This window comes from Cynara cardunculus, assembly GCF_001531365.2.
Source record: "Cynara cardunculus var. scolymus isolate 2C chromosome LG 1, CcrdV1, whole genome shotgun sequence".
In the NCBI taxonomy this organism is placed as follows: Eukaryota; Viridiplantae; Streptophyta; class Magnoliopsida; order Asterales; family Asteraceae; genus Cynara; species Cynara cardunculus.
In genome coordinates this window covers 10,379,765-10,407,108 of record NC_037528.1, presented here as the reverse complement: position 1 = coordinate 10,407,108, position 27,344 = coordinate 10,379,765, and the positions used below count along the sequence as shown (strand labels likewise).

At 36.7% G+C, this 27,344-nt stretch overlaps 1 protein-coding gene across 1 annotated transcript in view; it reads left to right on the top strand.

Annotated features, from left to right (window-relative positions):
• LOC112508819 overlaps positions 1-25,887 on the top strand; it is a 35,004-nt gene extending 9,117 nt beyond the window's left edge. Inside the window, exons 5-22 of the mRNA XM_025113610.1 lie at positions 2,179-2,266; positions 2,509-2,621; positions 9,648-9,826; positions 9,977-10,101; positions 10,318-10,414; positions 10,511-10,593; positions 11,979-12,116; positions 14,680-14,925; positions 15,139-15,279; positions 15,412-15,669; positions 17,698-17,871; positions 18,868-19,789; positions 19,941-20,083; positions 21,832-21,936; positions 22,423-23,529; positions 23,861-24,382; positions 24,474-24,696; positions 24,774-25,887. Coding sequence (XP_024969378.1) covers positions 2,179-2,266; positions 2,509-2,621; positions 9,648-9,826; positions 9,977-10,101; positions 10,318-10,414; positions 10,511-10,593; positions 11,979-12,116; positions 14,680-14,925; positions 15,139-15,279; positions 15,412-15,669; positions 17,698-17,871; positions 18,868-19,789; positions 19,941-20,083; positions 21,832-21,936; positions 22,423-23,529; positions 23,861-24,382; positions 24,474-24,696; positions 24,774-25,825 — 5,716 coding nt within the window. The 3' untranslated portion in view covers positions 25,826-25,887. The remainder of the gene's footprint in view (positions 1-2,178; positions 2,267-2,508; positions 2,622-9,647; positions 9,827-9,976; positions 10,102-10,317; positions 10,415-10,510; positions 10,594-11,978; positions 12,117-14,679; positions 14,926-15,138; positions 15,280-15,411; positions 15,670-17,697; positions 17,872-18,867; positions 19,790-19,940; positions 20,084-21,831; positions 21,937-22,422; positions 23,530-23,860; positions 24,383-24,473; positions 24,697-24,773) is intronic.
• Positions 25,888-27,344: the final 1,457 nt, after the last annotated feature.

The following is a 27,344-nucleotide window of genomic DNA, read 5'->3' as shown; positions in this document are numbered from 1 at the left end:
TACACTAGCGTGTATGTGATTTGACATGCATTATTGAGAGTTGAAAATGATGAAAATCTCTACACAAAACTCGAAGTAAAATACAAGCTTAACAATGAATGAATGAGCAACATGAATTTTTTAATCATTTCAAACTTTTGATGTTCTTGTTGCTAGAAACCAAAAGTAAGGCGCTAATCTTTTTAGCTTAAACTTTTTCTGAAAAAGGAAATGTTGCAATTAATTTGGGACATCCCAGAATGAAACTTGATGCAATATTTAGGGGGAGAGCGAGTGTATATATTTGCCTCTGGATTTGACTTGACAAGAGAGAAGAATTTATGATCTCGATTCAGAAAAAGATGGAGATTATGGATTTTGTCTAGGGATTTAGAAAAAAAAAAGTTTGTTGATTTGTCTGATTTCTATCCATTTCTATTTCTATTCCTTTTGGATCTGTTTGCAATAGTTGATGATAGTAGGCTTGAAACAGATACGCAAGTCTCTCTGGAGGGCACAACTGTGCAAGTGATGGAAATCTCTACACAACACTCTTAAGTAAAATAAAAGCTCAACAATGAATGAAGGGACAAAGTGGATTTTTATAATCGAGTCAAACCTTTTTGTTCTTGTTTCTAGAACCAAATGTAAGGCGCTAGTCCTTTTAGCTTAATTTTTTTCTGAAAAGAAAACATTACAATTAGTTCGGAACATCCTAAAATGAAACTTGATGCAATTTTTAATGGAGATGTATATACTTGCCTCTGGATATTTGTTGACAAGAAAGAAAATAATGTAAGATTTTGGTTCAAAAAAAGGTGGAGATCTTGGACTTCATCTAGGTATTTAAAAAAACGTTTGTTGATTAGTCTGATTTCCATCCATTTCTATTTTCTATTCGATTTGGATCTATTTGCAATGATAGCAGGCTTGAAACATTTACACAAGTTTCTGAGGAGGGTGCAACCGTGCAAGTGATGTTAAAGGAGATGTATGATAAGTTAGAGAGTATGGATAAGGGATTAAGGATTTAAAGTAAAGGAGGAAGGTTGGCTTTGGGATAAGAAACTCGGTCTTTAGGAAATTGTTTTACTAGGTAGGCAGGTAAGTTTCGTATTTAGCTTGTGCACGAATTTGATATTTAACTTGTGAGCCACAATTTCTGACACAAAGTAATTGAAGGTGAATTTTGTATCATCCGAGTGATCAAGATTCTTGCGGTAGTTCTCTGTTCACACATTTGAACCCTTTAGGGTGTGGGTGTATAGAGCTACCTTTTATTCTTCAATAGAAAATGCTGTGTGTGCAAAAAACTGTTGGACCGTGAAAACAGGTCGAAACCAGACAAAACTGGATCGTTTTTGGCAGTGCGATTTGGTCTGGTTTGTGGTTTGAACTTTTTCATTTGGCGGTTTGACCGACGAAATCGCATATTTACACACACATATTTATATATAAATTCAGTTGAGCTGTCAATTTAGTGATTGGCAAAAAAGGGCAGTTAAGAGTGAAGTGGCACTGAATTGAAGTGGGCTGGTAAAGTGTTTAAGATTTAAATATGGGCCGTTAAAGTGTGAAGCAAGAACAATCCTTTTATCGTTTCCACTAGCGATCGAACTACATTTGTTGTATTTTAATTTCTTCTTGCGATATGATGCTTACTTTGCTTTGCATAGTAGGTTAAAAGTGTTTTGACGTTTTAGTTCATTCTTGTTATATCAGATTAAGTAATATTGTTGACTTTTACGCTCTACATTAGCGTGACAACAGCCTTGTCATGTTTTATGAAACTAACATCGGTTGTGCTCTAGAATTTCCCCTGTTGTGTACGAACCATTAATTTTATTAGCTCATCGTTTAAAGCCTATAAGCTCAAACCGGTCAGACCAAGTTGCACACAGTAGGGGACAAGATTGCACCTATAACCACATAAAAAGCAGATACCTCAGAGCTAGGCTATTACTACCATGTTGACAGGAGTCAACAAATACCTTCTTGTACATGTCCTTGAGGGATACATTCATGGAATTTATCACTAGTTTCATTGGTCTAAACACTGTCCTTTGTTCTCTGCTTTTGTTCACTTGGTGATACTCTTCGTACATGGTTTTAGCTCTATCCGTGATTTCATCTCCCATCACTTTCTAATATCTAGAGGAGTTCTATTCTGCTGCCTACCATAATCATTTTATCCTGCAGGAAAGCCCATGGTTCGGGGAAGCAGCAAAAACTCAACTCTTGTGACACAAAATGTAACGCAGACTTATGTGACACCTCTAGTTCCGAGGTTGGTCAACCGTTTGATATGCTGTTTTTGTGTCGTCTTTGTTATAGATGTAAACTAGTAACAAACCACAATTCTTATTGCATGTACCAATAATTAATGATTTGTTTTGTATCTACAATTTAGTGCCAGAGTTGCCCCAAATTGATAGATGATTCAACATTCAACATTTAGCAATTAGCAGAATATTTGTAAAATATAGTAGTTGAGTCATATAAATTTCCTCCTCTTAATGCTTGCACTAGGATAGGACGACATGTGAAGCAGCTGGTCTTGCTGAATCTTTTGAAAAAGATAATGGTGTGTCAAGGATGGGAACAAGTATATGCAATGTTTGCAAGTTAGGCGGAAAGCTAAGGTTAGTAAGCCCCTTGTTACATGCCTTGATCTATAGCATTATTCTTTTCGATCTACTTGAACCTAATATTTGGCATGGAGAATTATATTCAAGAGGCTATTGTACTAATTAATAACGGTTTAATGCCATGACCATGGAAAATATTACACCGTAAATGTTAATCAATGTAAGTGATAGTTGCACATTATCAACAATTTTCCTTTAAAAGCAACTATGTCATCATTCTACATATGAACCAATGTTAGCAACTGAATTTTAGTTAACAAGGTTTAGAAGTTGAGGGTAAAGGTTTAGTTCTATCATGATTTTATGTGGCCTTTGTCTACTTGTCAGGATAATTATGTTGTCAATAATTTGATTATTGTTCACATAATCGCTGATTATTTATGATTCTGTTAAGATACTCATGAGGACTATGCTGAACTTACTCGCTTAACAGTTCTACTTATTTATTGTACTTCGTTTTGGAATACACTATAATGTTATTTGATTACGTTTGGTTTTCGTTTTATTGTCACATAATCATTGCTTATTCTATTTCTATTAAGATAGCATTATTATGGTTAGTATCTAGCTTGATTGTAAATAGAGATATAACCCTCAAAAATTATTTTTAGATGGTTGAATAAAAAGAATTGTGAGCTCTCTTTGATTGTGTGAAACAATCACCCTTAGGTGATACACTCCTTTGTTTATATAGGGTGGACTGCTTAGAGTTGTCTTGATTTTTTGGGCCAATGGGGTTTAATATAGCTATTGTCAGGGTAATGATCTTAACAACATTTTGATTCTTGTCTAAGTACAATATATTTTGTTTGAATAACAAAGTTATTCGACACTTTATCCCAACTAATATCTGGTGTTCATGCGAATTGTCTCCTCCACATGGCCTTGGCAAACTTATGAATTTTGTGGCCATAATAGAGATGTAATCCTCATACTTCGCCACCAGGCAGAAGTCCATGCTTTGCCACTGGGTCGACCCCTGTTTGTGTATGGTTAGCATAATTACTAATTGTTGTATCTTTTGTATAACCATTATGATTATTGTTGTTTTCTTTATCATTTATTGTTATAATCATTATAATGATTAGTATCTTTATTGTTAGGACAACCTCTAGCTGGATTATTATTAGTCTTTGGCTTCATCATCAGTAGAGATTTAATCCTCGGACGAATGAATAAAAAAGTAGGGGATTGGTAGACAACCTTTTGGGGGGGATTTAATTTCGTTTTAAACACAAGGTTTGAGAATTTTTTTTCTCCCAATACAAACACACAATAACATGGAAGTAAAGTGAAGGGAAGAGAATAAATTCTGGTACTTAGAGCAGTTAACCAGCTTGGCTACTTTACTTATGCCGGTCCACTATAAGAAGTTCCTTATTGTAGAACTTAAACCTTGGTACAAGATACAAATGAAACTCTTTTTGTTTTTGCAAGAGGCAAGATGGATTTCACACTAAAAAATCACTTACAAGATTGGAGATTATTTATAATAAACACAAGTGATAATTAATGACTCTCAGATGAAAATGTTTAAGCGTTGAATGGCTTGAAATTGGAGAAAATTGTGACTTGAGAGTATTGAATGCTTCAAAAGTTTTTTGAATTGTTGGACAAAGCATACAATTTAAAAAAAATTGCCAAAATATCTGGACCAATGCGGAAGTCTGCCACCAACTTTTCTGAAAGGTTGCTGCTTTTTTGGCTGTTTGAAAAAAAATGTGCATATGATAAAAGGTAATATGGGACATACAAGAAAAACAATCCGGACGTCCGGATTTATTCGGTGAGCACTTTGTATTAAAGGCAACTTTTTTTTTTCAAATCACTTCTCCTATTTCTTTCGAGTAAAAATGTCTTGCAATGTAATGATGATGTTTAAAGATAATTTAATTTTGTTGGGTTTATGTTCTCAAGAGTTCAAAATCAAATCCTTTTTATTAAAAACTCATGCAAGAAAATCTCTTCTTTTCTGGCTCCTCCAATCTTACTTGCGGTGAACATGCACATACGTCGATAACTAACCATCCCTATTACTATTACCGCTCTCGTCACTGCATCATCACTTCCGCTATGTTGTCCTTGCAGCATGACTGCGACACCATTTCTCGCGCTACCACAAATTGTACTTGTTACCCTACTTAGTCCACTTTGCCATCCACTTAGTCTCTTGGATACGAGTAATGTCAGCTTTACCCTTCGTTAGCACATCCATTAGCTCGAAAACTTGCCAACAAGGTTCCTAAATTTAAGCTACCTATTTGTACCCTAAGGTTTACAACTCTCCTCCTACCTTATCCTCTTTCTCCCTACACCTCCCCAACAGAACGTGACCTTAAGGAACCATGCTTGCTCTTCCGATCTATTGATAACGACTCATGTAGATCCCACCAAACCACACACAACAAAATACCTCATCTCCTAAACTGTTAAATAGCTACAATCGAAAATACTGCACACTTCAGGCAATAGTAGAAGTATTTTAAAGGACCTAGGTCATTTGTTTGAAACCGAGATGCAAGGAAATCTTTTAGCTTCTTGATCCCAGTCTCATCACTCCCAATAATCACAATGTCATCAACGTATACCACTAGTAGAATACATCCGGAAGATGACGAAGTAAAGAACACATAGTGATCATAAGAGTCCTCTGTAAGCCGAACATAGTCACTACGACATTAAACTGTCCAAACCAAGCACGAGGGGATTGCTTTAAATCGTACAATGATTTACGCAATTTACAGACTCTACCAGACTCAACCTGAGCAACAAACCTAGGTGGTTTCTCCATATAGACTTCCTCATTCAAATCAGCATGCAAGAAGACATTTTTCACATCTAGTTGGTGTACTACCCAGTCATAAGTGGCCACTAATGAAACAAACAGTTGAAGGGTACTTTAGCCACATGAGAAAATGTCTCGTGGTAGTCGACCCCATAAGTCTGAGCATATCCTTTGGCTACCAATCGGGCTTTCAGACGAGCCACAGATCCATCTTGATTAACTTTCACAGTCAATACCCATTACAGTCAATTGCCTTTTTGCCTGCAGGTAACTCTACCAAATCCCATGTATCATTATGATCGAGAGCATTCATCTCATTAATCATAACATCCCGCCATCCAGGATGGGCCAAAGCTTCTCTAACCGTTTTAGGAACAAATAAAGAATCAAGTGTAGAGATCAAAGAACGACAACGTGAAGAAAGTTTATCATAAGAAACAACAGAAGAAATAGGGTAAGTACATGAACGCTTACCTTTCTGAAGAGCAATGGGAACTTCAAGATCAGGAACTTGTGTATCGGAAGGTGGTGGATCACTCGAAGCAAGAGGATCATCATTAGGCGGATCTGCAAATGATGATGTAGATGGCGTTGGGTCGAGATTCGATGTAGGTCGTTGCCGTCTATTATATACATGAATTATCGATGGTTTAGTAGGCTCTTGGGTCTGTGTCGAGTGGGATGGGTTAGTAGACGCAAGAACAGGTATGATATACACCAATAAATCATCACTATCTTTTGGGTTGCAAGGGGTGGACATAGAAAAGAAGCGTATATTCTCATGGAATGTAACGTCTAATCGATACAATGTATCGATTAAGCATGAGGGAAAACACTTATACCCTTTTTGAAGTCGAGAGTAACCAAGAAGACACATTTTAGAGACTTTGGATCCAACTTAGTTATGTGAGGTCGGATATCGTGGACAAAACAGGAACTGCCAAAGATCTTTGGGTCGACAAGAAACAATGATTTTGTAGGAAACAAAACTGAGAAAGGACTTTTACCATCCAAGACAGCGTAAGGCATTCGGTTGATAAGAAAACAAGCGGTAGTAACCGCATCAGCCCAGAAGACTTTAGGAACAGTCATGTGAAATAATAGAGCCCGAGCCACCTCTAGGAGATGATGATAATTTCGTTCCGTAACCCATTTTGGGCTGATGTGTCAACATAGGAAGACTCATAGAGAATGCCATTTTGAATCATATATGACTGAAATGTTTGGGGAAAATATTCTTTTGCATTATCACTTCGAAGGATACTTTAAATTGGGTTTTAATCTCAGCGTAGAGTGAACAAAAATGTGTGAATACCTCAGATCGATTTTTCATAAAGTAAAGCCAAGTATTGCGAGAGTAGTCATTAACAAACGTGACAAAATACTTAAACCCAAGTTTTGAAGTAACAGGACATGGTCCCCAAACATCAGAATGGACTAACTCAAATGGGGATGAGGCCCGCTTATTGCAGACTCTAGGACTTAAATGAATAAGTTGATGTTTGGCAAACTGACAAGGCTCACAATGTAGAGAAGGTAAATAAGAAAACTCAGAACACAACTTATTACGGTTCTGTAAAGATCGATGACCTAATCGACAATGAACTTCAAGTGGAGACGGGGATTAGGTATCGTACTCCCCGCTCTGTACCCGTTATATATATTAATTAATAAATTATATATATATATGTATATATATATATGTATATTACTTATTTCAACTAAAGTAGTATTTCATAATTTTCTATTTTCTAACTAGGTTTATAATCTAAAATTGTCATTTTTTGGATGTTAATATGTAATATTTTGGATGTCAAGTCAAAATAGAATTACTCGATAAGTTTTGTATATTACTCAATATCTTTTGGTACATGTGACTCTAAGTTTTTTTGGATTAAATTGATTTTTTTTTTGTTTTAGGTTATTAGTTCTTATATGATGTTGTGGTTTTTTTGTATTAGATTAAATTCATTTTGGTTTTAGGTTTATTGAAAATGTTTGAGATTTAAACATGTATGGTCTTTTACATATTTAATTTAAAATTACTTACATAAACGGGAAAAAAAATCCCCGTTTCCCCGTTGGGGATGGGGATGCCATTATATGCCCCGGCAGGGATGGGGACGAGGATAAAGATAAGTAATCGAGGACGGGGACGGGGACGGGGATTGAGGTCCCTGCCCCATTCCCATGCCTATCCGAACTGGTGGAGTACGAGTTAAATGGTCCCGATGAAGGCGAGAATACTGCTGGACAGCGCAGTAACTCACCTCAACCAGAACCTGTTGTGCTTGAAAATCAGCACCAGCCTGCAGAGTTTCCATCTATAGCATTAGATAATCCCCGAAGACAAATTGGTAGGCCATTTCGATATGGTTTTGATGACATGGTGGCCTATGCTCTGCAAGTTGCTGAGGAAATGGAGTTCTTTAAGCCATCTACTTACAAAGAAGCAATCACAACGAAGGAGGCTGATGTGTGGATCGTAGCCATGAGTGAGAGATGGAATCCCTTCACAAGAATAGAACTTGGGAGTTAGTAAAGGTACCTTAAGGTAGAACAGTTGTGACGTGTAAGTGGATCTTTAAGCGAAAGATGGGGCTGGCAGGAGCTGAAAGTGTGAGATAGAGGGCACGTTTGGTGGCTAGAGGTTATAGCCAAGAGCAAGGGGTTGATTATAATGAAATTTTCTTCCGGTGGTGCGTCATACATCCATTCAAGTGTTGTTGGCACTAGTAGCACAAACAAATTTGGAGTTGGAACATTGGACGTCAAAACGGCTTTCTTACATGGTGAGCTTGAAGAGGAAATCTATATGAGTCAACTGGAGGATTTTGTAGCTGAAGGTAAAGAAAACTATGTTTTTAAGCTCAAGAACTCTCTTTATGGGTTAAAGCAATTTTTGAGATAGTGGTATAAACGTTTTGACAGCTTTATGGTGAGTCATGGTTGTACTAGAAGCCCTTGTGATTGCTGTATATATCATAAGAAAGGTGTTGATGGGTCACATGTGTATCTGTTACTTTATGTGGATGATATTGTTATAGTGGTTCGTGATATGGCTTAAATTAAGAAGTTAAAAAGACTCCTTATATTTGAGTTTAACATGAAAATTTTGGGGGATGCTCGAAAGATTCTCGGTATGTAGTTTATTTGAGATAGATCTAGACGTAAACTTTTCTTGTCGCAGAAAAGTTACATTTTGAAGATACTTTCTTGTTTTGGTATGGCTTCTGCAAAGCCTGTGAGCACCCCTTCATCGGCAAATTTCAGATTATCAGTGGCTTTGGCACCTCAAACCGAGGCTGAGGTGGAGTATATGAGCAAAGTTCCTTATTCTAATGTTGTAGGAAGTCTTATGTAAAGTCATGGTCTGCTCTAGACCTGAGATAGCTCATGCTGTTAGTGTTGTTTCACGTTACGTGGCTTATCCGGGGAAAGAACATTGGGTTGCCGTGAAATGTTTTTTTGTTATCTCAAAGGCACAGCTGATATAGGTCTCATTTATGGAGGAGAAGGAGATTGTATTGTGGCTGGATTTTCAGATTCTGATTACGCAGCTGACCTTGACACATAGAGGTCATTAACGGGATATGTGTTCACTGTTGAAGATGCTTTAGTGAGCTGGAAAGCGACCTTACAGCCGTCTGTTGCTTTGTCTACAACAGAGGCTGAATATATGGCTCTTATGGAGGCTGCAAAAGAAGAGATTTGGCTGAAAGGTTTGCTTGGAGATCTTGGGTTTCATCAATATCAGACTGTAGTTTTTTGTAACAGTCTGAGTACTCTGTCTTGCAAAAGACCAGGTGCATCATGAGGAACGAAACATATAGATGCTCGTTATCACTTTATACGTTCGGAAAGGAGAATTAAAGTGAAGAAAGTGAAGACTGATGATGCACTGACGAAACCCATTTCTTTGAATAAGTTTAAGCATTGTTTAGATCTCCTAAACATTGATAGCTGGAAGCAAAAAAAATTGTACTAGAATTAAAGCCAAGGTGGAGATTTGTTTGATGTGGCTTTAATTGAAATAGTTAGTTTTGTTTTTTCTGTTTTGCGTATCTTGACTGCTACCTATAAATAGTTGGGTTATCCTCATTTGTAAATATAGTCTCAATTTCGTAAATAAGATTCCTTCAATTCTCTCTACATAGTTTTCTCTAATTTCTCAACACTTCTTTTAGCACTGTAATGTTTTGGAAGGATCATACTCACTTCACATGTAACTGCAGGTACTGTGATGCATTAGGTTGCAACAGATGTTACCACCTTTCCTGTTTGGATCCTCCTGTGAATAGCGTTCCATCAGGAAATTGGTGCTGTCCCTTCTGTGTGAAGAACATCAAATCATGTGTTCAAGTCATAGAGTCAATCTGGGATACTAGAGAAGTGGAGGTGTCAGATGCTGAAGGTCTGAATGAACTTATAAGACATTTTTACTTCAAAAAGTGAACGGTCTAAAAGATTTGCATGAACCACTCACTTCAATGTTTCTTGCACTTCTATTTCTGTACTTACTCGGGTTCTGGAAATCTACTTAGCATATGATTTCCTCTTTCAGGTTTGCAGAAGCAGTATTTTGTTAAATACAAAGGTCTTGCTCATATTCACAACCAGTGGATAACAGAAACTCAGTTGCTACTTGAAGCTCCGCTGCTTATGGAAAATTTTAGCAAAAACAGTTTGGTAAATAAGCTCTAAGTCTTTTGCCATCAGTTTAATTGTTTATGGCTTGGTGGATCAGTTCAAGTAAAAAATTGAACTTTTAAATTGATGTGGATTAGTTCGTAAAAATTAATGGGTGATCAACATATGTTCTTTTTTCTTTTTTGTTTGTGATACTGCACATTTCATTTTTCTGGTAGTAACAGCCTCTTCTTGAACACATCCTCCTCTTTCCAGATGAGGTGGACTGAAGAATGGACTGTGCCACATCAATTGTTAAAGAAAAGACTGATATTGTCTTTTAAGCCACTTTACGGGACTCGGCAGAATTCAGGTAAGGTCTTGAATTACCACAATGAGTGGCTTGTGAAATGGCAAGGCCTTGATTCTGAGCAGGCCACATGGGAATTGGAGAATATTACTGTTCTAGATTCACCTGAAGGTTATAACCTCGTAAGAGAGCATGAAAATCAGCATGGAAATGCAAAGATACCTTCTTCATCAGATGATAAGGTATATCTTTTGACATTGTTCACTTATAATACATTTTTTAAGTAGTTAGTTTTCTTCATTCAGGCAACTTGTTTGTCAACATGTTCTTGGAAGTGGTCTTCTCCATTTACCTAGCTAGTAGGATCAAAATGTTGCCTATATTGAAATCATGAAGTAAATAGAAATATCAATCAACCTGATTGCGCTTGTACATAAATTGGTATTGGCCCTGGTTATATTCTAATAAATCAAATAGCACATTTCTTTTTGGTTCTTCATTTTATGGCACAACTTCAGTTCCTCTCAAAGCATTAAAATTTCAAATTTGCAATGTATTTTTTTTTCTAATTGCAAACGAATCCAGAATAGCTATTTGATGATTTCTATCTGATGCGGTTCGAATTTGATGACTTATTTTATTAATTTTTATTTGGGTGTAGACAATAAATTTATGCTTAACAGATGCAAGCTAAGCATTCTAAGAGAACAACCCATATTTATATCTGATTATGAAGATGTAGTTCTGAGTTATACTTGGTATCAGATCATTTAGTAATGGTTTGTTTCAAATGCATAGATGTTAGATTGTGGCTATTCACCATATTGAAGCGGAGTGGAATAATAATTGAACCCTTACATGTGATGGATGGACCTTATTATGTAAACCATGGAAAACTAAGAAAGAAACCGTGGGTAAATCGTTGTTGATCCTTCGTCTATATACCTATCAGTGGATCATGTAGCAGATTATCTTAAGCTTTATTGTCATATTGTGCCATATCTATCTATAATGTATTCTATTATCTAGGATCGATAATTTCATAGCAGATACTTGGTTTTAACTTTCTGGAAAAGTCAACCTTTCTGGGGTCAATTGTGGGTTTATTACCTCCTCACTACTCATCAAGTAAACCACCTTTTTCTGTGCTTTGACCATAAAGATGTCCATATGTATAGATCATATCTCTACTCGATTTCTATATACGGGGTCATAGTAAGTTTGCTGTGACAGTTATATCTAGCAAAAGTCATGTTTGTGCTCCCCTTCTTTTGTTCCTACTACCATCTATAAACTATGATTTTTTAGAAGCTCTACCAATAAACCCGTGTAAGATCACACTGCTTATAAGGTGGTTGTTTAGGTGAAGATCTTTCTGTTCATTTTCTTATATTACTGCCATGTTTTTGCTGCTAGCCTAAAACTTGAGCCCTGGAGTTTTTCAACTGCCTTTTCTTCTTTTTTACTTGTTTTGATACTGCAAAAACATGTCACCTGCTGACAGTCTTATGCTGTTGATGTTACATTGTGGTGTTTGCCATTTGTTTGAACTTTGAGCCATGGATTTATATGTTGTTCTTGTTTGTTAATTCAAACTATTCTTATTTTTCTTTTTCTTTTACCACAGATTAAGGAATTGTCTGTCAAACTTCCAACTATTCCTGCTGGCAACCCAGCTGGAGTGGATGATATCCATTTAAGCTATGTTAAGAAATTACATGATGCATGGAATAAAGAGAAGAACAACTTGGTTTTTGATGACCAGGTGAACTTTCTGAGCTTATATTAATTATGTCATTTGGGTATTTGTAGAAAGAGAACCTTATCCTTATGACCTGTTCTAGACGTGTATGTATTCTATAATAGGTTTTAGCTATAGAATTAGGACTTTACTAGTCTACATCAATAACCTGGCTTAACTTTTCACATGTAAACTTTGATTATTTGAAGTGGAAAACTCAGAACGTTGGTTACTGATTGACGATTAACTGTGCTCTGCTATTTGCAGTTAGACCTCCGTATATCAGAATTCTCAGAGGTCCTACTAAAAGTATGTGTCACCTACCAGGTCAATTCAGGGCTACAGATCAGTTGTAACTTGGTTACTGATTGACAATTTCGACCAAAAAAACCCAACCTTAGATTTGATTTTGTGTCCAGAAAACTAGATTGTGATTGAAGTTTGGTTTGATCAGATTGACCTCATTGTGGCAAAAGTAATAAATTTCAAGTGATGGTAGTGAAATTGAATATGTTTGTGGGACCATGGAACTAAACTCATTGGGACATCACATGATTTGATCTTGATGTGATCTGTCTTGTTGCTTCTAGTAACAAAGAATGCATAAAGAGAAAACAGCAAACCAGAAATGACTTGGTGGGTAGAGAAGAAGGATAATATAAATGGTGAGAAGAGCAAAGAACAACGAAAAAGACGTTTAGTTAACATCTACTGTCAGCAGGGATTGGCCATGAGACCCGGGCTTATAACCATAAATAAATCATAATCACTTAACATCTTATTGTGATTAAGGTCTACATCACTATATATAATACCGTACATCATTCTAAAGATCTATTGCGGATGGAACTGTTGAATAAAATACCTATACATGCTATTCCGATTGAGGTTTACATTACTATATAATACTGTCCATCATTCTAAAGATCTATTCCAAATTAGGAACTGTTGAATAAAAGAAAACTAAATGCTTCTCTTTATAGACTAAATAAAGAGCTAACGATAAAACTAAATGATAAAAGGCATCATTAGTCTAATAACAATCAGAATAATGTTCTAAAGCTCTACTGACCTACAATGCTAGGTCTCCAATCCCTTTTTTATTCTCACTGATACTAATTTTGTAGAATTGTCATTAATGCTCTTGTCTTCCTGTCATCATCTCATTTATTTGAAAAAACTTGTCCCCAAGTTTTACAAGGAGGGAAAATGAAAAATCATGAAAGTTGATGCATCACATGAAACCTGAAGATTTCTCATTGTACTTTCTTGGGCATTACTTTTCAGAGACTTGCTTTTGCCATTAAACATTTAGCTTGGTGTTTGGCCCACCGCCTTGCTGGTTTTACCTCGGAGATTATGTGTCAAATCTTTTTACGTCCCCGGCCTCTTAAGAAAAGACTGAATAAGTGGCTAGGAAACACAAATTAAGGGGACTGGTCTTGCAAAATTCCACAGTTTGAGTAGCATGTTGAGAGTCCTTATTTTTACTGCTTGTTGCTTGTGATATTTGATCCAACAGTTTCTTCTTTTCGAGCTTTAATTGTGTGTGAGTTATGTGGTTTCAGCCAGGAAAGCATGGATAATCATATTACTTTTGGTTGAGAAAAGTTTTAAAATTAATCACTTGCACCTCGGTATTAATTCATTTGTAAGATTTGTGGATGTACAGTGTTGGAAAGGATTCTGTGAATGTGAGGTAGGTGAATGGTGTCATGAATAGAATTATTCATGTAAACAATAGTTATTTTCTAGACTGTGAAGAAGTAGAAGCTGTGTGGGAGGGGATCAGGGTTTATGAATGGGTAAAGGAAGACGTGTTTTGGACTTGGAATCTTTGGAGTTATCATTAAGTAACATGATGCAGTCCTAAAGCTTAAATATCCTATTAGTAGCTCTGCTACTACTTTGATGTAGGGCGTGAGAGAATAAATAGACTGGGTGGGTGAGAAGAGAAGAGAACAATGAAAAATATTGAAATTACACCTACCCTCACAAGGAGTGGCCATTACAGTGGAACTCAAGAACATGGTCAAAGTGTAAGTGATTCTGTTGTCATGATTGGAGAGCACATCTGTACATAAGACTATATCGTTATAGTATTGAAGCCTAGTGGAAGTAGGAGTACATATCATAAATGAATCTATTCTCCTATACAACAATGCAAATGATAAAAGTAATAACTATCCTGATGACAACATGAGTGATTTCTTGAAATTTCCATTATGCTCCTGCCTTCCCGTCAGAAAATGTTCTTTTGACCTCCAATTTTGAAGTGCTGCTGCTGGGGGCTGGCTAGTATTCTTGTGCGCATGTAGGTGGAAGTGGAACAGTGGGTCATGGTCGCGATTGTTCACCATGTGTCAAGGTTGAAATTGCTGGAACCTTGGATCCAAATCTTTGTTGTATATCTTATAATTGTCTGTATTCTTATGTCCAAGCGTATGAATAGTTTCTCTTGCTATTCCATTTACCTTCTACGCATCAGCTTTGTACTGAGCCTATATGAGCAGGTTTGGTTATCTGCTTTATTGTGTTGGGACTTGAGAGGCATGAAAGGAATATGATGGGAATGTCACACTTGCAGGAGCGGACACTGAGGATTGTTCTCTTTATTCTCTCGTTGAAGGGTGTAACTCTTCCTTTCCTACTAATCACACCATCCAATTCTCTATCACAATGGGAAGCTATGTTCTCAAGGATAGCACTTTGTAATGACCTCAAAGTTTCCCTTGAGGAGGGCCAACGAGGTTCTAGATTGCTAGAAGTTCAAAAGGAAGGTGGTCAGTTAGCATTCCAAGTACTTCTTTACCATGTGGATGCATTTGTTAAGGTATGTAAGTATAGCAGGTTTATGGTACTGGAAATAAATATCTAACAATTGTCAGGGGGTTTCTGTTTTTTCTACAATCCAGTTACCATTAGATCTGCACAATTTTTTCTAATGGAGTGCCAAATAAGTTCATGATCCCTGATGGCGAACATGGAGTTTGTATTGTTGTTTTTCCATAGTAATTTTGTTATGTTTCTTATGATCTCCTTACAGGATTTAAATGTGTTAAAAGCCATAAAATGGGAAGCAGTCATAGTTGATGAATCTCAGAGCTTAGAAATCTCCTCTCATTTTAGTCACGTTAAGAGCCTATCCACCTACAAGAGGTTGCTTGTGTTCTCTGGTCCATTAGTTGTAAGTTCCTTCCCTTAAGTGAATCATTTATTTTGTGTGTTTAAATGCCATGTCTAGCATTTGTGTTCTGTGTCTCTTGTCTCCACAACTCTCCTGCTGCTACTAAGAGCATGAGTTAATGTTGTGTTGCAGGTGAGCATGGCCGGTTATCTTGATGTGTTGTCACTCCTAGATTTTGATGGTGCTTGGCCTAATTTGTCGAAGTTTATTGCATATGAATGCAAGTCCAGCTCTTCTAAGTTTGTAGAATTTTGGGTTCCTGTCCAGATATCCAATCTGCAGCTTGAGCAGTATTGTTCTATGCTACTTTCAAATGCTATGGCTCTTAGTTCATGTTCAAAAAGTGATACTTTTGGGGCTCTCCATGACATTCTTGCTTCTAACCGGAAGGTTTGTTCCTGCACTATTCTTGCATCAGTTGAATCTTGTTATATCTATGCTGTTGATGCAAAATGTCCTCATTTTCCTTATAGATGCTTAGAAGCACATCAATATTGTTCATATCAATTAACATTCTCACCTGTAATGTTATACAATTCTGCACCCTTCATTCAGTACTCGTTTCAATCTCATGCATAACCAAGAGAAAAGATAAGCGTTTAGTGTTGTACGACAAACTACCCATTATCTATGGGTGTATCTGAAAATCATGTACTGATTGCAAATTTAAAGTACCCAAAAGACTGGGTGTTTTTATACCTGTACATGTGGGTGGAGTGGGTACAGCGTACACCCAATTACCTGTGAATTTAAGTTAAAATTATATATTTTGCATATATATAATACTAGTGGTTCTTCATGTTTTATTTTTATATCTGGACTATTAACTCAACATTAGTATGCTAGCATCGCTTACATCTTTATGCCATTAACTTTTGGTGTATGCTTATCATAATTGGGAGACTATGCCATTGCATAAATTCTCTCTGCTTGCTATAAGGATGTTGTTGACATATTGAACAAATTCTCGGATAATTGATTTAATGACTTTAGAGTGTTGTTTGACGTAATGGAATTTGGTGGAACTGGAACCCATCAAAGGACTCTGGCCTTTGAAGGAATTGGAATGGAATTTGACCACGCATATGGTTGGCAGGATTTGGAATGGGATCTCGCATAAAAATTGGAATCTGCATGTGTTGAGGGGTGTGGTGTGGTGGGGGTGGCGGCTGTGACGACGCCAATTATTTCGTGGTGGTGTCGGGGTTGGGGTGGCGGGTAGCAATGACAATGGTGACGGTAGTGAAGGTTGGTTGGGGTGGTTGGTGGCGGTGGGGGTGGTGGTGGGGGTGATGGTGGGGGTGTTGGTTAGATTGGATGTAAATGCTATTTTATGTTTTTTAAAACCAAAATATAAAATCTGTGACATTTGTCACAAAATGAAATTCAAATGTTTCACTTATGCCAAGGAATGATCAAATCCCTCAACCATGGAATTTAGCAGAATCCAATCGATTCAATCTGCGAACTAAACATCATCCAGGAATTTGATTGAAGGAATTTGTCATTCCGATTTCATCAAATTCCTTAGAATTCCACGAACCAAACAGCCCCTTGGAGTGTAGTTATATTGTATTGATCAGATATTTACTTCATAAATGTGGAAATACTTATATGTTACCTCTAGCTACTTCTGATCCTATCACCCAAATCAAAAGACCAGCTGAGGTGAAGGTCTGGTGCTTTACAGTTTTACATGATTTTTCCCTTTCAATTTGATAATCTCATATGATAGTGAGAGGGTGAGACATCTCAATGTCTTGGTTTTTCCTGATATTTCTGACAGCTATTTACTACCATAATTTAATTACATGAAAATAGTTTACTTGTTGATCCCCTCATCTGTTTTCAAGATTGATGAGCTTTGCCATAAGAAACTAATGTTAAGCTCTTCTTTTTCACAAGGCATGAAACACCCCTAATAACTATTGCATGTTCTTTGTAGTTGTTAAACACATGTGCATTATCTAAATATCTAGGACTTCATTTCCGGAAAGAAATTTTTGAAAAGAAATTTAAGCTATGAAGATCTATTTTGCCAATTACTAGGCAATGGATAAGAAGAAGCAACTTGAAAGTGAAACAGACCTGTGGCTATCTCTACTAAAACTAACCATGTCATTAAATGGAATGAATTCATGATGACTTTTCAATGCCCTTTAATGTTTACATTTCTCCATCCTTGCTTCACCCAAATTCTTTTGGCGTATCATTTCATCAACTGAATATAAAGTATAGATAATATTTGGAATGGGGGAGTTTACGGAAGTTATACTTGCTATCTTTGTCTTCAATGTTAATCTGCTTCTGTATTAAACAATGAAAAGTTCTCCATATCTTGTTGAATAATTTAAATACTGACGAATATTCCACTGCACATTATCATGTCTTTGGTTGATACTAGTTTCTTCTTTTTAGTGTTGTGATCACCCCTACATTGTCGACCAAGGTCTTCAAGGTGTCCTTACAAAGGGTCTTGAGCCAGCCAAGTTTTTAGATGTTGGCATAAAAGCAAGTGGCAAACTGCAATTTCTGGACCTGATACTGCCCGAGATGAGAAAGCGCCAACTCAGAGTTCTTATTCTTTTTCAGGTGAAATAGATGTTTGCTAAACTATATTGTTTCTTGTCTTTGCTTTTATTCTCAAGTTGCTTCAACATTTATCAAATCATTCACCACTATGATCTTTCAGAACCACTCTGTGGGATTCATCAAAACAGAGATGGGGACTTTTGCTTTGAGAACTGTGACCTTGTCCTAGTCATGGAGCATTGATTCCAAGACTTGGAAGAGTCGGTCTCAAATCTTCTTTTTTAATGTTTGCCTTAGTTAATGGTCCGTCCATCCCAATATTGAGTTTGTATTGCTTTTGACCATAACAGTCACCAAAGTTCCTTTTGATGTTGATTTGATAAAAGAAAGTTGTTTTTGTAGACATAATATTTGTATACCACCATAAAGCACAGAAATATTAAAAAACAACATTTTGATATTATGAAACTAAAAGTTGCTTTTGTTAAATTTGAATTTATAAACATGTAAGCTAGAATTCTAAATCCAAGGTGTGATCTTTGGGACAGATTAAAGGAGGGAATGTTGTGTTGAACAGAATTAATTTAACCGACTTGTTTGGATTATTTTAAATTATTAAAATCTAAAAAGCTCTGGTTTTTTTATTTCTGAGTCAACCTAGTTGATGATGTTGTTTCTGAAGGACTTTACTACTGCTTTGTTTATTCCGAATTGAAATTCCACCTTGCAACTGAATAGGCTTTCAACAGTATGATTTTGGCCTTACATTACCTTTAACGGCCAAAATTTTCAAAGTTATTTGTGAAGCATACAGGTGAACAAGGAATGCTCCTGCTATATGGATTATTCCGAGTATAATGTGGTTTTATTTTACCAGTGAAAACTGCAGCCAAATGAACATAGAGTGTAATCCTTATAGCTAGATTTTTTGATGTTCTGAGATCTGCATCTTCTGTTGGATGTGCCTGTTCAATGAGATCCTTTTGTTCACCGTGGAAAGTTATACTAGTCTTCTGTGATTATATCAAATTTTCATCTATGCATGTATCCTGACAGCCTTTAAGCGGTTCCGGAAAAGATTCAACTTCTATTGGAGACATTTTGGATGATTTTGTTCGTCAGAGATTTGGTGAAGACTCCTATGAGCGTGTGGATGGGATTGGAACTATCCCCTCCAAGAAGCAAGCTGCTTTAAATAACTTCAACAACAAAGATATGGGTAGATTCATCTTTTTACTAGAATATCGCGCTTGTCTTCCAAGCATAAAACTATCGTCAGTTGACATCATAGTCATATTTGACAGTGACTGGAATCCTGCAAATGATTTAAGAGCTTTACAGAAAATAGCTCTTGATCCACAGTCGGAACAAATTATGATATTCCGCTTATATACTTCCTGGACACTGGAAGAAAAAATTCTTATACTTGCAGAGCACAATGTAACTATCGATAGCAAGTTGCAGAATCTGAGTAGGAGCACTAGTGATGCGTTGCTCACGTGGGGTGCCACATACTTGTTTAAGAAACTTACTGAGTTTCATAGTACCTCTGTTCTGAATATTTCCTCTGAAGAACACTTGCTGAACGAAGTAACGGAAGAGTTCTTAAACTTGATTTCTCACAAATGTAAGAACACAGATACATCCAAGTCAATAATTACAAGAGTTCAACAAAGTGGTGGAACTTACAGTAAGAATCTTCCATTGCCAAGTGAGCTAATAACCCAGTTGCCAAATGGGGAACAGCCTAATACCTTTTGGAGAAATTTGTTGGTGGGAAGGGTTCCGTGTTGGAAATTTTTATCTAGGTCAACCCCAAGGCAAAGGAAAAGACCCCAGTATTGTGAGCAGTCACCTAAAAAAATAAATGCCGGCAATGAGGATGTTGGACGCAAGCGTAAGAAAACTGCAAACATCACTGAACCTGTTGCGTCAATCTCAGGAACCGTAGAAGGTGAAATTGCAGGGGCATGTAGGGGTGAGTTAGTAATGCTCATTTTACTAGACATGTCTAGTTCTTTTAAATTTTCATTGTAAATGGAAATCGAGTCAACCAGATTGTGCATAAGTTGTATAGCTATCATGATAACAGTGACTTCTGAATTTAAGATCCTCACATATTCTTTCAGGGATTTCTAGCGTTCCTTCCCATGATGGATCACAATCATCCCCTGGTAACAGCTTTTGGTGTGATGCAGTCCATAATGAAACAGACTTTCAGTCCCTCTTGAAGCTCAATATATCTAAACTATGTGAAGTCCTCGGTTTATCGGTATGGTTCTTACCTATTTGTTCAGACGTATTCTAAAGCTAGAAAATTTGACAATAACACCAGTTATGTCTCTTGGAGAGAATTTTATACACCTAGGAATCACTGTGATGTTATTGCTAGATATCTTACTAGTGTTTGTCAGTGTCAATTGAGGAAATCCTATGGTGGTACTTTATTCTTTCTGCCATATTTTTTCTTCTGAAATAGGAATATCAAATTCTCTGTAGCTCCTATTTGTCTCTAAGGTAGTCATCCCCTTTCAAAGTGTAGATGTGTCGGTACATACACTTTATGGGTCAGGTTCAGTGGAAAACCGCAAAATTGAAAAACGGAGGGACACCCTAGTAACCATTCATCTGTATGGTATGCCCATTTGCATACAAGTAATTTTTCCAGTATGCATATGTGCATAACATACACACGTGCATAGAAACCCGGAAACATCTTCAATTACTTGTATGCACATGTGCATACCGTACAGATGAATGATTATGAGGGTGTTTCTTACTTTTTCATTTTTTGGGGGGTTTTCCCCTGAACCTCACTCTACGCGTTATATCACTAAAGATTATAAGATTTCGGAAGTTATTTTATGTTTTGCCCAAGTATGAGGATGTGGTCTACGTAAAGAAGAAAACAGCTTTGCTAGGTACTTCCTTCCCATGCATAATTAGATACTCCCCCACCTTTGATACTAGAATATCAAATATGCAACGGTTGACCTGGTACATAGTTCCATTCAACTGTTGGACTATTAGCTTTGCATCGCCCTTAATAGTGACAAATAAGAGGATCATTGCTCACCAGAATAATATTCTGCAAATCACTTGAGGCAAAGATGTAATTATGATTGAATCTCTGCCAAAAAGGACACATGCTACTTCTTATTTGGAACATCCCCAAAAGGGAAGCTATGCTTCAATTTTGGGCCGGAGTGAGTAAAATAGTCGTAAGGTACTGAATCAAGAGTGGCTACACAAGTTCACGAATCGTGAATTGATTTGGCATAGCATGTTTGCTTCAACTTTTAAAAAGATCTTTGTAATATGTATTGGTACGAATGATAATTAGGAAGCGTTCTAGTGATGTATAATCCAAAATATTTTTACATCCATTATGAGAATCTACTTTTTCTATTATTCTTTTTGTTGCAATTTCACCAAATGCCTACAAAAGAAATTTAATTCGAGAAGGAACCATGAAGGTTCTTTTCACTGCCAAAGGTGATAGGATATGCAGGATAGAAATCCTGACGTTCATTTCACAATTATGCTAAATTGGGACAAATATGTAGCATCTTATTTCATGGTAGATATCCAAAATTAGAATGGTTACGAGGACCAGTTGTTAATTGCTGAAATAATGCAAGATTCTTGGATAGCTCAAGCAAGATTGCATTTCAAATTTTCTATTTCAGAATAGAATAGTAGTTGTTAGGTGATGGATTATATTTTGATGCATAATTTGTAATTAGAGAAATTTTGCTTCCTAACTTGGTGCCTATCGACATATATCTATTACAGTCCCATAGACCACATTAGGATAATCCTGGGCTTCCGATTTAATGCAGCTTGTTCTTATCTTTGTTGAAGATTGTCATCCATGTACCACTGGATAATAATTATATATCTTGTTATTTGTGAACGTAAACATGTTCTTTATTGTTATCTTGTTTAAAGCTGTATGTTACTTGCTAGAAACAGATAACATGTTTGATTGGATTTTCCTATTCTTGGTTGTAAATGCAGGGGGATGTCAAGATAATGGTGGAAAGATTTCTCGAATATGTTATCGAGAATTATCATGTCAATGAGGAACCCGCAAATACATTACAGGCTTTCTTGATATCTCTGGTCTGAACTTTTTCTGATATGGTGAAAAAATAGATATTTTTTTGCTTTTTTCCTGATCTTGTTAAGCATAAAGTTATAAGGTTTTTCACTTTTTCTAGTCTTTCCTTCACTTGCAATATATCTCAGTTTTGGTTATACCTAGAAGAGACCCTTAGGAAAGTCAAGAGGGGATCAAATTTGCTTGGGTGGAAGGAATCGAAATAGATTTGAAGGCTAAGATATTTGGTTGGCCATAGATAACTAAGAAGGGAAAAAATTTCTTCCTGATCCTTTTGGGTATGATCACTAAATATAATTTCTGAAGGGTCTCACATATACACTTTAACCAACTTTAAAAATGCCATATTTCCATATAATGCATAATTTTTTCCCTCTCCCCTTTATTGCATGCCTGTGATCACGAGATCTATTATTCTTTGAATCTCAAAGGTGTGATTTTTTTTTTCCTCTTATCGTTTTACTAACTGGTATATGCTGTTGTTCCAGTGTTGGATTGGTTCTGCATTATTAAAACACAAGCTTGATAGGAGACAATCAGTTGCTCTTGCAAAGAAACACTTGAGTTTCATTTGCAATGAAGAAGAGGCAAAATCGGTGTATTTGAAGTTGGAACCAGCAAGGGACATGTTCTTACGTCATACAGAGAACCAAAAGAAAAGCGATGTGTCAAAAGATCGTATACCATCAGCCCAAGCTACTTTCACATGGTCATTAGATCCAAGGGTGTCACACCCAGGACCATTTGACCTACAGGACGTAAAAGTAGAGAACCAGATGGAGTTCTCTGGTAGTGAACATGGAGATCAAGATAGCCCTAAAAGAGCTCCAGTTTTGTCCCGAAATCTGATGGAAGTAGAATGTCCTGATAAAATTGTACACGGCGAGCATCACGGTCTGGTTATATCATCTGATATTATGACCAGTCCAAATGCGACGGTGAGTGGAAGCATCTGTTCTGAAACTATACTTTCTCATACAGATCCCAATTCAGCAAGTGTTACAGTGAATGCGCTGTCCTTTAAATTGGCTAGTGCTAGCATTGAGGACCAGCCTAATGGGAGAAGTTGTGCAAAGACTGGTACAAACAATGTTGAGGTAGATGGCAATGTGTTTGAGGAGGTGTCAGGTGCTAGAAATAAGGAACAATCCAAGAGGCCATGTAGTTCAAGCAATAGTGAGAACAGCACTGAACCAACAAGCTCACGTGCTTCCGTAAAGCAAGTGGTTGATGTAGCAACATCAAGTGTGCCAGTTGAAGAGATTCCAGTAAAAAATCATGAAGGTGTTTGTAACGATGTGGAGAAGCAAGTTGATTCTTTGAGGATGAAAGTGTTACTTGCAGATTGCAACAAAGAAATTACTGAAGCAGGCGCTACGATTTCTGATAGATCACATTTCCGGGAGGATCAGAATGATATCAGTCCTAATGATGTTGAGGGGCATCTTGGCTCTGTTGGAATGGTATCGCTAGCTGTTGGTTGCAACCAAAAAGATGACAGTAACTCACCTTCTGCAGCTGTGTCAAAAGAAAAACTACCCTCAGTTCTGCCTCTAGTTTTTCCAGCTTCAGGTCAATCAGTTCCAACATATTTGGTGAGTTTATTTTGCGCATCTTGTCTATATCTTCATCCAATCTGGCCCATTCAACTTGAACCATAACCCAGTCAGAGAGACTAATCTTTTCTTATTGTATCACCGAAATTGTTCAAAAAGATCGTGCATAGATGGTAATACAGAGATCAAACCTTTGGAATTAACTAATCACTCTGAACCATCTACCTCTACCATTTTTATAACTGAAGTGATTGTATTTGTATATCAAGATTCTTTCATGGTTTTGCTCCATCTGATTCTTCAACTAATATATAAATTGGTGCTGTTCTTTTCTTGTGAGATAACATTGTAAAATATGTGGACTTGTCAGGAGATCCGAAATGAGTCTGTTCAAGATAATGTAGTTCAAGGCTACCCATGTTCTTCAACGGAAATTAATAATCTGAGAACTATAGATGCTGGAAAAGATGGCCAGTTCAATTCAGAAGATTCGTCCCTTCACCTTCATGAGGAATCGTGTTTCTCATTGTCGGCTAATCCTGCAGTTGCTGAGAATCAATCTGATACACCTTCAGTCAGTAAACTTGTGCCTGAGATTACCAGTGATGGGCAGACCACTCTATCAGCCGCTACACCACCTGGACACGAGGCACATAACCCTCCCCCAAGTCCTGAGGCACCACCTCAAGTTTCAGAGATTACTACGGAAGTTTCAAGTCGAGCTGCTACACCACCGGGGCCAAACCTGTTGAACATGCAAGGATCCGAGAACCATAATCAAGGGGTCTCATGGGCACCTAATAAGTCCAAGTTTTCTTCTGATCCACTTCAAGCTGAAGTGGAGAAATTACATGAACTCAAGGATAATGTTATCAAATTCCACGAAGCTATTGTCAGTGTCTAGTTTGATTTTTAACTTAAATCGCTGCTAGAAGTTTATGTCTTCACTCTTCATCATGCTTCTGGGTATTGTCTTTGTGCAGAAGCAGAAGCTGAAATCTGACTATGAGAAGGAATTCGCCGAATTGATTGCTCAGATGAATCTCAAGTATGATGCTAAACGGCAGGATGCAGAGGCAGCATTTCAGTCAAAAATGAAGGAAGTTGATATCAATCTCAACAGAACAGTCATGAATAAAATATTGGCCGAGGCTTTCAGGTTCAAGTGCCAAGATGTCGGCCCTTCCGACCCTAGAGGAAGACAAGGTATGCTTTCTTGAAGATGGTCGTATTTGGAATTATAATCATTTGTGTTTATGTGATTTCACCTGCATTCTTTGCAGTTGCTCAATCGGGAGGAATGCAGCATCTGCATCAGTTTCCGGTGCAACCATCCCTGCGGCATTCCACTGTGGTTACTTCATCTTCACCTGCTCAATCTTCAGGAAGCCAACAGGTTACGAGGCTGCAGCCACCTCTTCAAATAGTTCACCAGTCTGCAAATCTCTTCTCGAGCACACCTAGCAGACTATTGTCTACTTCCAACCCCTCGAGCATGCCAACCAGATCACCGTCTAACACCAACCCAATTACCCCATTGAGCATGCCAAATAGACCACCATCTATCAGCCTCACCGGTACACCAAGCAGACCACCACCTAATATCAACCCCATCACCCCCTCTAGCAGACCAAGTAGACCACCGCCACCCCCTAACATCACCTCCTCTAGCAGATCTAGTAGACCACCACCGCCTTCCACCAGGGTTCCACGATTAACTGGTGAAATCCGTGCTCCGGCCCCACATATTCGACCTTTTAGGCCTTCAACATCCATTACTCATGATCTTGCATCTCACAGAATGAAGTCAAGTCAGCACACATCAAGCAGCTTGTCAGCATCCTCTGCCACCTTTTTGCAAGCTTCAGCTCGGCTGTCATCACAAACGCCACTAACTTTTCCAAAAAATCATAACGGCCAACCTACTCAGAATTCTCCAAGAAGTTTACCTGCAGCAACTCCATCGCTGGGCCAAGCTTCATCTCAGCCAGCAGCATCAGTGGCAGTAGCACCACCTATTCAGCTCCCATCTGAGCAGCATCGAGCAGGTAGTGTGCATGTCACCACATCCTCCTCACTTCCCCAAGCTTCACTACCACCTATGCCATCGATATCAATAAGCCACACTGGGCTTTATAGTGCTGCAGCAGGAGGGAGGGTTGAAAATGGAATAGTGTTGCCAAGTGCTGATATATTAAGCCTACCGGCCCTCGGTTTGCTTATGGACATTGATACACAAGCAGCAGCTGGTTTTCATCAGCCAAATGTTGAGTTTCTGGACGCAAGTAAAGAAAATGGTGGCAATGAAGTTGTTTGTTTGTCTGATGATGATTAAGTTTCATCATCATTATGTTAACCAACTTTTTCTGTTGAAACACCGCTTATTACATATGATTATTACACCTCCACCTTTTGGTTTTTTTTTTTTTTTTCGATTGCATATTAAGTAAATTGATTAGATAATCATATAATTCCGGTGTTTGGGGATTAATAATTTAAAATTAAATAATCCCAAATGCTTGCACCAAAACCGTTAGAAATTTAATTGAATTTAAAGCTATAAATTTTATCATTTTCAACAAATTCTATAAAATTCCTTTAAAATGAAAAGTCAAAAATCAAAATCTACAAAAGACTATACGTTCAACTTCAACATATTATTCATTTTAGATATTACAACATTAATTATATTACTAACATAAAATATTATCTCTCTCTTGTAAACATTTAATTTCAAAGAATAAAATATTCTTTTTCGATTTTAAACAATCATTTTTAGAAAGTTCTTCAAATTTAGAGATGTTTACTTTCTCTCTCTTACTTTTTCCGGTTTGAAAAATCTGTTCCAACAAAATTCTCTAGTTTCTCATTTTGCATAATATGTCATTATTAATCCTAATTAGATGCAAAATATTAATCAACTTGATTCATATTATCTTGTTTTATTAATTTAAGAACGTTCCTTGCATGAAGATTTTTTACCTTAGACATATGGAGTTATTTGTTTACCTCTTGATAGTTCCATTAAAAGCAGCATATGAATCATTAAGAGGTGAATCTTGTTTGACAAAAAAGAAGTCTGTCTCTTAATGGTTTTAAAACCTTCTGAATAATTTTATATCTCAAGCCTCCCTGAACCATTCAGCACCACGATTTCAATCTGAATAATTATCAAACAATTATATTTTATTTTGCACTATATTGTAAGAGTCTCTTGATCATTCTGATAACTTACCATTCAATATCTGTCAAACAGTCCATTGTTGGAATTAGCATATTAAAAAAAAACACTTTGTTCACTAATATTTAAGCAAATTACTCCCTAGTCCCTACAATAATTTAAAACCCTTCTACGTTGCTAAACACATTCCTATTTCCTATTTACTAACTTTTTTTTCATACACATCAACATATTGTTTTTTACATCTTCATTGCATTGCATGACTTAACCTAATTTTAAAATAAAAATAAATGCATATAACGTTACCTTAATTTAAAGATAAAAATATAATTGGAGATGCTCCAAATATGAAATTGTTGACTCCAGGTAACAATTAAAAAGTCAACAAAGAAAACCTATTAAGAATTATTTGACCTCTAGAAGGGTACTCACATAATGCAGCAAGATAAACCTTCATTTTAATGTTTAGTTTTTATTTTGTCTCTATCAATATAATACGATTTATGTGGTTTTGAGAAAATGATAATGTTTTATTTTTGAATGAAATATAAATATGAAGATAGCATAAATTTTGAAAAAAAATAAATCGATATTAATATCAAATTAACTATTTAATATTTCTCTCTTCTTGGTATAACTTCTTTAATTCAATTTTTTATTATAATTTAATTTA